Below are 14,154 nucleotides of genomic sequence, written 5' to 3'. Positions count from 1 at the left end.
TTTTGTAGTCTGTGGTTCCATACTACTACAGACCCAGTTTATTTTGTGCTAGAGTTGTAAATATTGAATTGGAATATATATTTTAAACAAGGATAATTGGTAAACTAAGGGTCATTCTTAATGATGATATATGGCCTCTGTAGGCAAAACTGTTACCTATAATCTTCAATCACTATTCAATTTTAAGTTACTCTAATAGAATATTAATATAATTGTCTAAAATAGATTACTTAAAATAGTTTAAGTTCTACTTTTGGAATCCATTATGTGATTTTTTGTTTTTGTTTTTGAATGGAGCAGAAGTACTTTATTTTAAATACTAGGACTAAAAAGTAAAACCAAAGGTCAAAATTTTCCAGTGGAAACCAAAAGGAAATGTTATGAATACCCAAGGTATAATCAAAATTAAATACAACCTTGAGCCAATTCAGAAAGCTCAGTAATCTTCAAAGTGATTTTCATACATTAATTAATCCTCATGGCATCCCAAGGATGAAAGAAATTTAATTCTCATATTCTAGTTACTGATAACCACAGAAAGAGTCTGAATGGATTGAGATGAGCCATTTTAATAAGGCAGGTCGACAAATATTTCATCAAATATTAAGGATCTACCACATAAGCTATATATGAGGCACAAAGTATGCCACTAAGGCGGCCTACTTTAAAGCCCTTTTTTTTTTTTTTTTTTGAAGACTTTATTTTTTAGAGGAATTTTAGACTCCCAACAAAACTGTGAGAAGGTATGGGATTTGCCATATACTCTTCATCTCCACACATGCATAGCCTTTCCCAGTTATCAACATCCCCCACTAGAAGAATACATTTGGTATACCTGATAGACCTACATTAACCCAGTAGTTTCCAGAGTCCTTAGTTTACATTAGGATTCACTCGTGGTGTACACTGTATGGGTTTGCACAAATGTATAGTGACTTGTATCTACCATCACATTATCATGAAGAGTAGTTTCAATGCCCTGAAAATCTGTGCTCTGTGTATTCATCCCTCCATCCCCACAACCCTTGGCAACCAGTGATCTTTTTACTGTCTCTTTTAATTTTGCCTTTATTATGTGATGTTTTGGGAAAGCAGGTTTGTCTTTAAAATTGCTGTTTGCTTAGGTATTTTATTAAAATTAGTTTCTATTTGTAAAAACTAACTACACAAGCTAACTAGACAGGTAAAGGTAGTCTAGAAATTCATAAAGTAGTTCATATATAAATCACTCAAGGAGACATGTACTTATTAATATTTCAGTTCAAAAGACAAAACCAAATGTCTATATATTTTTAAAATAAATTTCTTATTAAAGAAAAAAATATTTCAGTTTTCAACAGGATTATTTTTGAGGCTACTTGGTATATATTTCATAAGCTGACTTGTGTTTTTGTGAGTGCTGTGCAAATTGTTAAAATGAACAGACTAGAAAAAAATTTTTTTAATTACACACAAAATAGCTATTAGACATGACTATTAGTAAGTTTTTTGTGTGAAGAGAATTGCTGTCCCTGTTCCCTACCCCAAGCATTAATCAAGAATCATTTTCTCCTAATAAAGTCATGGCTATGTGAAAATGCTGAAGAAATGGTAATCTAAGATAAGGCAATTCAGTAAGTTAATATGAACCTGTTGCTGAAGCAAAAGAAAACAAAGTATTGTCAGCAAATAGAGCTGTCATAAAGGCAGCTTTTAGGCATTAGAGACAGAGGCAGAAGAAATATCAAAAAGAAAAAGGGAAAGGGTGGCAAACCCAAACTTCCTGAATTTCATAGTTATTTTCCAGGCTACCCTGGCACTTAGGAGTAGGAAGTTTCCTCCTCTTTTGCCTAGCCCAGGGTTTCTCAACTGTTGATGTTAGAACTGGTTGATTCTTTGTTGCGTGGGCTGTCCTGTGCATTACAGGCTATTTAGAATAGCCTCTACCTATTAGACCTAGTAACAACTCCCCCAACCCTGCTCCTTCAGCTTGTAACAACCAAAAATGTCTAGACCCTCTAACTGCCAGTAGCACTCAGATAGAGCAACCAAAAATGTTTCTAGACATTGGCTTCCCACCCACCCTCCCCCTGGTGGAGCAGGGAAATCCCTGCCAGTCCAGAACTGAGAGTCCAGGACCACCCCCTTCTGCAGAATACTGGTTTATATGCCTAGCTGCACAGACCTTAACTGGAGCAAAGAACTTCACCTGTATTTACTTGTGTTTCACATCTCCTATTGAAGTATGTTCCAGGTTCCAAGTAACTGATTTATAGTGAGCTTTTCTAACCCAGCTCATTTATAAATGAGGAAATAATGTATTTGTCTATATTCTCATTCGAGATGTAGTTTGTGCTAGTAAAAGTCTAAAAATGATACGCAGGAAGGATGTAGTTGTGACCTGTCAAGCATGTTTTACAGGTGAAGTTGTGCATCTCCTTTTTGCATTGGTGCTCTCTTTTTTTCCTTTCAGAATATCAGTTCATTCATGTTGGTGTCACAATGACTATTGCATTATGTATCTTTTCATTAAGAGGAGTAATGTTTAGCAGTTTAAATATTGGCAGAAGAAGAGGGTACATTTTGAATATTAAGTATTTTAAAACAGGTAAATCTGATAGCATGGCTCAGGTGAGCAAAAATGTGAGTCCCAATAAAATGGCTCTAAATCTCAAAAGCTTCAGTGAAGATGGCCTGGGTCAGTTCTATTTTTATGAAAATTGTTTCCAGGCTTTTAAAGAGCCTTGTCTGGGTCAGAAATAAAATGGTCCTGGTCTGGACTCTTCCTCTAGTGAGCTCTGTGACTTGGCAGAATCACCTCTCTGGGTTTAGAGATTTTCATGTCTGTCAAGTCTAGGGGGACAGAACAGATGGCTTTCCAGGAATGTACCAGCTCAAAATAGTGTCAGATATTTTTTCAAATAGTCATGAACTATGAAATTAATTTTTTATTTTTAGTTTTAAAGCTGTTACAGACTAGTGAAACTAAAATAAAAGGAGATAAAGTTATAAATTTCATCCAAAGAAACTGATCTATTAAATTGGTCTGTGCATTGTATGGAAAGAGTTGCTCATTAAATGCTAAAAATTACTAGGTCTAGACTATATGAAGTGATTTTTGTGGGTAACCAGGTTTTCCCCAACTACTCTGTGGGAGGAATATTTAAAAGTTAAAAAAGCAAGATTGTGCCTTTGATGAAAACTGAGAACCAAGCTATCAGAATCTATTTTAGTTTTTGCTTCCTTTTTGTATGATTGTGAAGACATCAAATAATATGAAAGAAATCCCATGATTGGTCATCTCTATAAAATAATTTAATTGGCTCTGGCTAGTATAGTCTGAGAATCTTTTAAACGATAGAGACAGTTTTTCAAATAGCAATGCCATATTTATTATATAAATCTGGCTCACTCAGCAAATGTAGTGTCCTACCTTTAACACTGTATTTTACTGATAAACTATATAAATTTTTAGACCTAACCAATTCTACAGTTCTGGATGTGGAGAATGATAATATTCTATTCTAATCCCTGAAACAATTATTTCACCTTCTACAGCAGCAAATATATTTTCATCTTTCTCATAATATGCAGAGAGCTTCATATATCATGTCATAACAATAAATAGTTTCTTTTCAAATTTAGCTATAATATTTGAAAATAATCATTCAGAGCAGCAACCATATTGATAAAAAATAATTCTCTCCTGAACACTTTAATTTTCCTTACTGTATTTTAATTGCTTTACTAAATTATAAATGTTTAATGCTTCTAGCCATTTTGAGGTTAATTATTAATGAAAGGGACATAGAGGATGGAAAACTAATCTGGAAGTTTGTCTGTAAAATGTTGTTATTGTGTTAGTTTTGCCAGATATATTGTCAGATTTCTTTATTCTCTTACTTAGGTGATGATAGCACCTTAAGAGTGATGATTAATTTTTGGCTCTTGGTTTATTTCTTTTACATGCAGACTAAGACTTAAAGTAGCAGTATCTAAATCAAAACTCAGATTTACCTTTGAAATATTAGGGCAAAGTCACAAAGCTTTCCAGGACTTCAGTGTCCTATATATAAAATGGAAAAATGTTTCTTAAGAATACTGTGGAGAATGCCTATTAATGAGGGATTTGTTCATGCCAAATATTAAATATCATTTCTAAATAATAGGATTTGGTCAGATTATCTTAGCATCTTTCTACTTGCATCAAGTAAAATTGCAATAGTTTGATCTGTAAAAATTAAAGAATAGAACTCAGTCTTTCATGTAACTCCATTTAGTGTTAGGGTCAAAGGAAAGCTATCCTTGGGGATGGAAAATTCAGTGATAAAGTAAGGAGGAGGAGGAAGTAATAGCATAAATTTCCTAAATCATGCAAATTATTGTGCTCAGATAATTCAGAGCCAATTTTTTTGTCTCTCTCCAAAAGGAACGTACTTCATAGCTGCATTAATTTAAAACACTAAAATAACAGGGTGGCAGCACTCAGTAAGAAACCAGTGTGACTTTTGGCTACATTTCTGTTGCTGCTAAGTCCTTTTCAAATATTGTAATTAATTATACTCTTTCTGCTATTTATTTTGCTTATCCTAATTTATACATGCTATTCCTTGAACTGCTGGTTCTATACCCTTAGTAAGAAAGAAGATGAGAAGAAAATAGTTTGTGTCTTATTGTGGAGATTGCTATTTCTTGCATGACACTTTCTTTATATATAAATTATATTTCTCTCTTCATTCCGATCCATTATTTTTTCCTATCTCTAGATATAAGGTTCTTAATGATGTTGGACCTTTCATCAGATGAGGACTAAAACAGCTGGTGAATGTTCTGTGGCTCCTCAATCCCTTTTCCATATCTTGCCAAAACCCCCTTCCATGATAAATGCCCAGAAGCCCAAATATTCAATTAAAATTATATTATAATGTTGCTTTTCTGTGTTTGCACTACATCATGCCATGTCACTTGAGGAGATAACCATAATATTATGTGGAAATATTTTCCTTTTCTAGATTAAATTTGATTCTGATGTTACCACTATAAATTTCATTCTTCTATTAACAACAACCAAAAGTTTTTACAGTGTCCTTGACTTCTTTTTCCTCTTTTTCCCTACTGCCCTCTATTATAAAACTTGACAAATGTACATCCCAGGGCAGCTTAATAGGGTATAGCAAAATGGAGACCGTAAAATGTATTTAATGTAGGAAACGTGGAACTGTTTTGAACATATTAAATCACTACTCTTTGCAAACAGGAGGAAGAAGGCACCTATGACCAAACTCTTGAGTTCCGTAGAGGAGGTGACGGCCAGCCAAGACGATCCACTCGACCAACTCAGCAGTTCTACCAGCCTCCCCGGGCTCGGAACTAATGCAACAAGGTACATTTACATCGTGAGAAGCTGTCCACGTACAGAAAGATGCTACTCGTGTTAAATATATAAGCACAGTTTTAATATTTCATGATAACATACAGGCATACTTCATTTTATTGTGCTTCTCCTGATTACACTTCACAGATATTTGCATTTTCTACAAATTGGAAGTTTCTGGCAACACAGTGTCAGGGAAGTCTTGTCAGTGCCATTTTTTCTAACAGCATTTGCTCCCTTTCTTTCTGTCTTTGTGTCACATTTTGGTAATCCTTACAATATTTCAAACTTCATCATTATTATATTTGTTATGGTGATCTATGGTCAGTTGTCTTTGATGTTAATATTGTGAAATGATTATGACTCACTGAAGGTTCGGGTGATTGGTTAACATTTTTTAGCAATAAAGTATTTTTAATTAAGGTATGTACATTGGTTCTTAGACATAATGCTATTGCACACTCAGTAGACAGCAGTTTAGTGTGAATAAAGTTTTTATATGCACTGGAAAACCAAAAACTTAGTGTGAGTTGCTTTGTTACAATATTCATTTTATTGTGGTGGTCTGCAACCAAACCCTCAATATCTCTGAGGTTTGCCTGTAATAGAAGAAAACTGATATTTTAAAACTACTTTCAGTTATAAAGTATTTAAGATAATACCATAGTTAACAAACTACTTTTCCTCCGGAGCTTTCCCCACAAATGCTATCCTTAATCCCCTTTTTTCTCTCTACCAACTCTTTTCTATTGAAGTCTATTGAAATGACTATAAGTTTAAAAGTAGGAAAAAGATAAAAGAAAACAAAGGACCAGATACTTATCAACCTAGATAACTGAGTTTATCTTTTTGTTGTTTGATTAATTTCCATCCTTTTTAAGAAAGAGGAAGCGTTTCATATGTATCTTCAGGAATTCAGTGAAGACAGCCTTACTGCCTATTGAGATGTAATTTAGGAGCCTTATGCTGTTGATCCAGATTCTTTCATCCTAGAGTTTCAGAAAGAAGGTTGCTATCTGAAAATCATCTTCATTAATAAGGAAGATGTAACAAAGAAGTCAGCTAATTATGGGACCAATCTAAGGCATTTCATTTTGATGAACAGAGACCTTAATTCTTAGTACATTCTTAGAAAGAAATACTTTTGCCATCTTTGATAACATTTCTATATTTTCCTTATGCCAGGACTCTTGGATATTTCTTTTAATAGAGTTTTCACATTCGAGCTTTTGCTATATATCACATAAACACTCTTTTAGACTTTATATCTTTTTTCTTAGTCTCTTCTCAGTAGAAAGACTACTGAGAATTTTTAATAAATTGTTCCCAATTCCTTATTTCAGCTGTTCATTCTGACAAAGCTGTTATCTACGTTGTGTGTATCCCCTACTCAGTGACTCTCTCAGTTCCTCACAGCAGCCAGGACTGTTTAGCACTGGAAATGCAGCTAGCCTGAATTGAAATGTTCTATAAATAAAGAATGAATACCATATTTCAAACACTTAGTTTGAAAAAAACTCAGCAAGTTGTATTGATTATATGTTAAAATGATAATATTTTAATAGATTGAACTAAACAAAATGTTACTACAATCAATTTCACCTATTTAATTTTACTTTTTAATGTGGCTACTAGAAAATTAAAAATCATATATGTCTCACGTTATATTTCTGGACACCATTGTTCCAAGATCTTCTCCAGCTTCCCAAAACTCTTTCATTGGTTCAAAATTAGTTGTGTCATCCTAAGTGAAGAAATATTTTCTTATATTTTCTAGCCCTTTGCTTCTTATGTAATAGTTTGCCTGGAACAGAAGCCTAATGCTGTTTGACTTCTGATTTACCCCAGTGAGCCAGGATAGCACCTTTTCCCTTTTATTATTGGTTTTTCTTTGCACTTATTACAAGACTGTCAAGTAGACAGACGTGCCCATGGTATCACAGAAGAGCTGATTCTTGACTTTGGGCATTTTTCTGTAGCATGCCAAGAACTGACGAAAGCAGAATCAAAGTACACGTAAGGACTTCAGCAACATTACATTGTGCACAGTCAAGCATCCACTTTTAACATAAGCTCAGTGTGCTTATAATTAAATCTTATTTAAGGTAAATGAAAACTGAGACTTCCCTGTTAGCTTTCCAGTGTCTGAACTGTTTAAAACAGGTTTTAAAAGGTGACCAAAGGTTCTCAACCCCCCAATTACTATAGGACAGGAGATGCAGGACTCTAGGACGCTTCAAGGATGCCTGGGGCTGTTGAAAGCAGGGCCGAGTAGAGACAAGATGTAAGGTAAGGAAGGGTGCAGCCGATGGTAGAACTTGTAAGTCCTCTGGGCCCTTCTTTAGTGTCTTTCATGTTTTCTACATTCAGTTCAGTTCAGTTCAGTTGCTCAGTCATGTCCAACTCTTTGTGACTCCATGGACTATAGCCTGTCAGGCTTGCCTGTCCATCACCATCTCCCTGAGTTTACTCAAACTCATGTCCATTGAGTCGATGATGCTATCCAGCCATCTCATCCTCTGTTGTCCTTCTCCTCCTGCCTTCAGTCTTTGCTAACATCAGGGTCTTCTCAAATGAGTCAGCTCTTCACATCAGGTGGCCAGATTACTGGAGTTTCAGCTTCAGCATCAGTCCTTCCAGTGAATATTCAGGACTCATCTCCTTTAGGATGGACTGGTTGGATCTCCTTGCAGTCCAAAGGACTCTCAAGAGTCTTCTTCAACACCACAGTTCAAAAGCATCAATTCTTTGGTGCTCAGCTTTCTTCACAGTCCAACTCTCACATCCATACATGACCACTGGAAAAACCATAGCCTTGACTAGACGGACCTTTGTTGGCAAAGTAACGTCTCTGCTTTTGAATATGCTATCTAGGTTGGTCATAACTTTTCTTCCAAGGAGTAAGTGTCTTTTAATGTCATGGCTGCAGTCACCATCTGCAGTGATTTTGGAGCCCCAAAAAATAAAGTCTGACACTGTTTCCACTCTTTCTCCATCTATTTCCCCATCTATTTCCCATGAAGTGATGGGATCAGATGCCATGATCTTTGTTTTCTGAATGTTGAGTTTTAAGCCAAGTTTTTCACTTTCCTCTTTCACCTTCATCAAGAGGCTTTTTAGTTCCTCTTCACTTTCTGCCATAAGGGTGGTGTCATCTGCATATCTGAGGTTATTGATATTTCTCCTGGCAATTTGTTTCTTCTAGCCCAGCATTTCTCATGATGTACTCTGCATATAAGTTAAATAAGCAGGGTGACAATATGCAGTCTTGATGTACTCCTTTTCTTGTTTGGAAGCAGTGTGTTGTTCCATGTCCAGTTCTAACTGTTGCTTCCTGACCTGCATATAGGTTTCTCAAGAGGCAGGTCAGGTGGTCTGGTATCCCCATCTCTTTAAGAATTTTCCAGAATTTGTTGTGGTCCACACAGTCAAAGGCTTTGACATAATCAATAAAGCAGAAATAGATGTTTTTCTGGAGTGCTCTTGCTTTTTTGATGATCCAACGGATGTTGACAATTTGATCTCTGGTTCCTCTGCCTTTTCTAAATCCAGCTTGAACATCTGGAAGTTCACGGTTCACATATTGCTGAAGCCTGGCTTGGAGAATTTTGAGCATTACTTTACTAGTGTGTGAGATGAGTGCAATTCTGCAGTAGTTTGAGCATTCTTTGGCATTGCCTTTCTTTGGGATTGGAATGAAAACTGACCTTTCCCATTACCTTTTCCTAATGTTTTCTACATTAGGGCTCCATCAAAAATTTCCTTTGAAAAAGAGTACACTGCTTAAAAGTAAACGATGAATGTTAGCCCTGGGGTAATCATAGCTTATTTGTATCAGAATGTACAATGCAGACTGTTCCTAGTCAACTAAAACATTACAATCTTAGTGGTTCTCTATGTACCTTGAGTTAAAACTCCCATCTTTCCCAGATGCTTGTTTTGGATTGTACTGTTGACATGGAAAATCCTCACAGTAAAGAAAATTAATTTTGGCAGAAAACAGTACCATAATGGTATCACTAAAAAAACCTCACTGCAAAATGTATCCTAAAAATTAATTAATTAAGCAGGACACATGTGATCTTAGTTGAAAAACTTTATTTATTCATTTTTAAAATTTATTTTTCTTTATTGAAGGATAATTACTTTACAGAATTTTGTTGTTTTCTGTCAAACCACAACAGTATACATATATCCCCTCCCTTTTGAATCTCCCTCCCATCTCCCCCCGCTCCCGTGCCACCCCACCCCTCTAGATTGATACAGAGCCCCTGTTTGAGTTTCCTGAGCCATACAGCAAATTCTCATTGGTTATCTATTTTACATATGGTAATGTAAGTTTCCATGTTGCACTTAGTTCAGACATATGTTATAGAAGATAATGAAGTAGAATTAAATATACTCTCTTTGAATGGGAAGTTCAGCAACAAGGATTATACTTTTTGCTTTTGTCACACAACTGAATATATTATTTTCTTCTTCAGTGAAAAGATACTTTATTATTTCCTCGTTCCTAGTTTCCATTTAACTTCAATCATTTAAAAACAAGGTATATATTGTATCCAACCATTTGACTTGACTTCCAGCAACTATAAACATGAACTTTTTATCACTTTTTTTTTAAGTTCATAGTTGTCTTTCTTTTTATGTTTTGAGTACTTTGCTAGATGATGAATGCCATAGTAGCTGCTCAGTAAGTGTTTTCTTAAGTCAGTATATTTTGATAAAGTTGTTTATGTGTAATTTACATATTCTTCGATTGCCCTAAGGAGTTTTTTTACGAGTCTCCTACACCAACCCCCAACCCCTACACATTCATATACTTCCCCAGAGGTGCAAAGGGAGTTGGATTCTGCTTGAGGCTGGTACTAAGACAATATCAGTGATTAGCAAAAGTAGGAGATACCTGGGAGTTAGGACTCAGTGAGAGGAGCAGGTCTCAAGAGAGCAATATGGGAAATAGGCCTAGGTCTGAGAAAAAGTGGTGGCAAATTAGATCCAGGCCCTGAGGGAGGAGAGGGCCCAAACCTCTATTATCTGGACTTGTGATTATTACAGACAACTTAGAAGTAAGAGCAGTTGTGGATAGGGTGTCCATAGTTCTTTAACCAGTGAAAGGGACCAAATTATGTGCCTTTGAAAAGCTTTCTGGCATGATTGGTGTCCTAGAAATTAGATACCAGTTAGTAGGGGCAGGATTTAGAGAGTTTTTTTTTTTTTTTAGTAGAGTTGATTTAGTTTTCTTTCACAATACTTAGGCCACTTGATGCGAGGAACTGACTCATTTGAAAATACCCTGATGCTGGGAAAGATTGAAGGCAGGAGAAGAAAGGGACAACAGAGGATGAGATGGTTGGATGGCATCACCGACTCTATGGACATGAGTTTGAGTAAACTCCAAGAGTTGGCGATGGCTTGCTACAGTCCATGGGATCACAAAGAGTCAGACACAACTGAGCAACTGAACTGAATTGATTTAGTTTTACAGATGCATTTTAAAGCTTCACTTTCATGGTGGGGTAGAGTCCTCTGAAGATAATCTAAAAGCTGAGAAAGATATGAAGAAGGGAAGAGGCAGTGGCTATTAGAGAATGTGTGAACCAAAACAGCATTACTGATGGTGGCAGAAGAGTATCACTTTAGACTCCTTAAGAGTTTGACCTTGATGTGTTCAGTGCTCTCATGAACTTCTGAATAAGAATGATATGATCAAAATTAAGCTTAAGAAACACTGCTGTTGGATATAGGATGGATTAAGCACCAGAAGGAAAAGAATCTAGGAAGCTATTGCATTGGTCTAGCTGAAGAGTCGGAGAAGGCAATGGCAACCCATTCCGGTACTCTTGGCTGGCAAATCCCATGAACGGAGGAGCCTGGTAGGCTGCAGTCTGCGGGGTCGCTAGGAGTCGGACACAACTGAGCGACTTCACTTTTACTTTTTACTTTCATGCATTGGAGAAGGAAATGGCAACCCACTCCAGTGTTCTTGCCTGGAGAATCCCAGGGACGGGGGAGCCTGGTGGGCTACCATCTATGGGGTCGCACAGAGTAGGACACAACTGAAGCGACGTAGCAGTAGCAGCAGCAGCTGAAGAGTAGTTAGAGCTTCGAGTTTTGCTGTGAAAAGAGAGAAATGGCAGACCTGTGTAGACTTTGTTTGACACATCAGAGGAGGTTCCCTACTGCCATGGAGGTTAAGGCTCAGTATGTAGAGTGGTTTAGTGAATGGTGACTCAGTTTAAATTTCACTTCTAGTTTCTTTGATGAAAGAATAGTCTTCATAGTTTTACATATTAACCAAAACCTTGAAGCTGATCACTAAGCATAGTTGTTGTTTAGTTGTCCAACTCTTTTGTGACCCCGTAGACTGTAGCCCTCGAGGCACCTCTGTCCATGAGATTCTGGAGTGGGTTGCCACTTCCCTCTCCAGGGGATCTTCCTGACCAAGGGATTGAACCCACGTCTCCTGCGTTGCAGGTGGATTCTTTAGTGCTGAGCCACCAGGGAAGCCCCTTTGAAACCAATAGCGAAGCATACATTACTGTATAAATATCATGACCTTGTTTATTTTCCAACGTCCAGGTTTTAACACCTTTTTAGCTAGTAGAAGATGTATTTTAGGATGGCTTTCTGTTTGTTTTTTTTTTTTTTTTAAGACAATCTAGAGCAGCATCCTTGTGCAAAATTTTTCAAATCAAGGTCAGGGAAATGATCACTATAAAGATAGATGTTATAGAACCCCATGAAGCCAGCAGGAGAGGCATCATGTGAGGACAGTAGTACCCAAATCTCTAGTTTCTAATCAGGAGACTGTTGACTTCAGAGGACTTATGAGCCGTTTGAATGCAGCCATGGGAATGCTTCCCGTCCCTGCCCACCCAGTTTCTTTCCTCCATGAAGCTGAAACAGGACTGGAGCAAATAGGGCCTCTCTCACCACCTCTCTCAGCCTTCTCTGTTGTCGCCACCCACAGCATTTCTGCTAGAGTGGCATCTGATAAAGGTGGGGAGCAGGCAAGGGAGGCAACAGGCTTAGGTAAATTACCTGAGAGACTGAACCAGCTCAGAGGGGTTCATAGGGGAAATGGAGGTGGGTAGGATGGGGGTAGATGCGATTCAGTGGCAGATTGCATCTTTTTTAGGTCACCCTCTGTTAAACTCTGCTCAGTTAATCCAGATTCCTGAAGCAACGTGCTAGCAATAGAGGGACTAACAGTGACAGAGATGTACTTTAAAAATTTCTAGAAGGAAAACTTATTTTTTAAAGACTTTGCTTTTTGTTTATGTACTGATTTATAGAAATTATGTTTATAAATTAGCAGTGTCCAGTTTGCTCTGCTTGTGATCTATTGATATTTGTATAAACACTTCACAGTTACAGGTAGGTTTCAGCAGTGTGTGTATGAAGAAGTTAAGTTGAGGTGCCAATTTCACTCTCTTCTTCTCTTCTTAAATAGAGTCTTTATGAAGAAAGGAGCTGTTGACTGAATCATCCTGGTCAGAACCTGTTGATAGACCTCCTGCTTTCCCTTCGGAGTAAGATGCAGACATGGTGGATATTATTATTTGGAGAACTAAAAGGCAGATTTTAGGGGGAAAAATATTCAACCCACATAAAGAATGGGGAAAAAATACAAAGTTAAATAAAGCAACTTTTACAAGTAGAAGAATTTTTTCTTCTGCCATCAATAAAACCAATGCACTATTAAATACATTGTTTTGCTATATGTTTTATTTTCTGAATGTTATTTTTCTTGTTCATCTGGTATTAACCCCATACTAATTGCCTTCTGTAGAATGACAATTACAGCATACTGAAGCTCCACTGTCATTACAGAATAAACTGACTGACACAGTTTGCCACATTTCTCAACAAAACAACCTGAAGACAAATAGCAGTTCTTAGTATGGTAACACTGCAAAATATGACAGCAGAAAAATATTCAGAACTCTGATATGTTGTTTTAGCAGTCTGTTAATCTAATTCAATCAAAAAAAACAGGCATTCCCTTGCTTATATAATGTGCAGTGGATCTTTTAAGATGCATCTGGTTGCAGATAACAGAAAACCCAGCTCTAACTGGTTAAATACTAAAGTGCTAGCTTATTTCACTCATCAGAAGCACATTAAGTTTCCGTTGGTTTAATTCATCCTTATTCTTTTCATCTCATTTCTGCTTTCTGTGACATAAGCTTCATTCTTCAGCTCCATATGATCCCAGGATGGCTACAGCTTCCTGAGCTGTTCAGTGCAGAGATGGGGTTGGGGTCCCTTCCGGAAGTGCACTCAGAAGAGAAAAGAAGCTATCCCTCTTAGGCTGCATTTACCTGTGTTGTGTGACTTTTCAGCCTTTGAACGGGAAACTTCAGCAAGGGTCCGTGGGTGAGTTTAGGCTTGATTCAAGTGGGGGCAATCTGCTTTCCTGAAAACATATTCAATCTGAGGCAGAGGATATATATGTGAAAGTCAGGGCACTTGCCAAAATGAAAGTGAGAGGGATTGGCAGAAGCAACCAGAATCTTCATTCAGTTCAGTTCAGTTCAGTTCAGTCGCTCAGTCGTGTCCAACTCTTTGCGACCCCATGAATCGCAGCATGCCAGGCCTCCCTGTCCATCACCAACTCCTGGAGTTCACTCAGACTCACGTCCATCGAGTCAGTGATGCCATCCAGCCATCTCATCCTCTGTTGTCCCCTTCTCCTCCTGCCCCCAATCCCTCCCAGCATCAGAGTCTTTTCCAATGAGTCAGCTCTTCACATGAGGTGGCCAAAGTACTGGAGTTTTCATCTTTAGCATCATTCC

The 14,154-nt window shown here is 37.3% G+C and overlaps 1 protein-coding gene across 3 annotated transcripts in view; it reads left to right on the top strand.

Annotated features, from left to right (window-relative positions):
* Positions 1–13,075, top strand: part of TDRD3 (tudor domain containing 3) — a 217,708-nt gene extending 204,633 nt beyond the window's left edge. For all 3 annotated transcript variants that reach the window (XM_070380218.1, XM_070380216.1, XM_070380217.1), the window contains 2 exons: positions 5,237–5,362; positions 12,810–13,075. In XM_070380218.1, the coding sequence (XP_070236319.1) occupies positions 5,237–5,353 (117 nt within the window). In that variant the 3' untranslated portion in view covers positions 5,354–5,362; positions 12,810–13,075. The remainder of the gene's footprint in view (positions 1–5,236; positions 5,363–12,809) is intronic.
* The last annotated feature ends 1,079 nt before the right edge of the window (positions 13,076–14,154 follow it).

The sequence above is a fragment of the Bos mutus genome, chromosome 12 (assembly GCF_027580195.1).
Source record: "Bos mutus isolate GX-2022 chromosome 12, NWIPB_WYAK_1.1, whole genome shotgun sequence".
NCBI classification, from domain to species: Eukaryota; Metazoa; Chordata; class Mammalia; order Artiodactyla; family Bovidae; genus Bos; species Bos mutus.
This window is presented reverse-complemented; position numbering and strand designations above follow the sequence as displayed.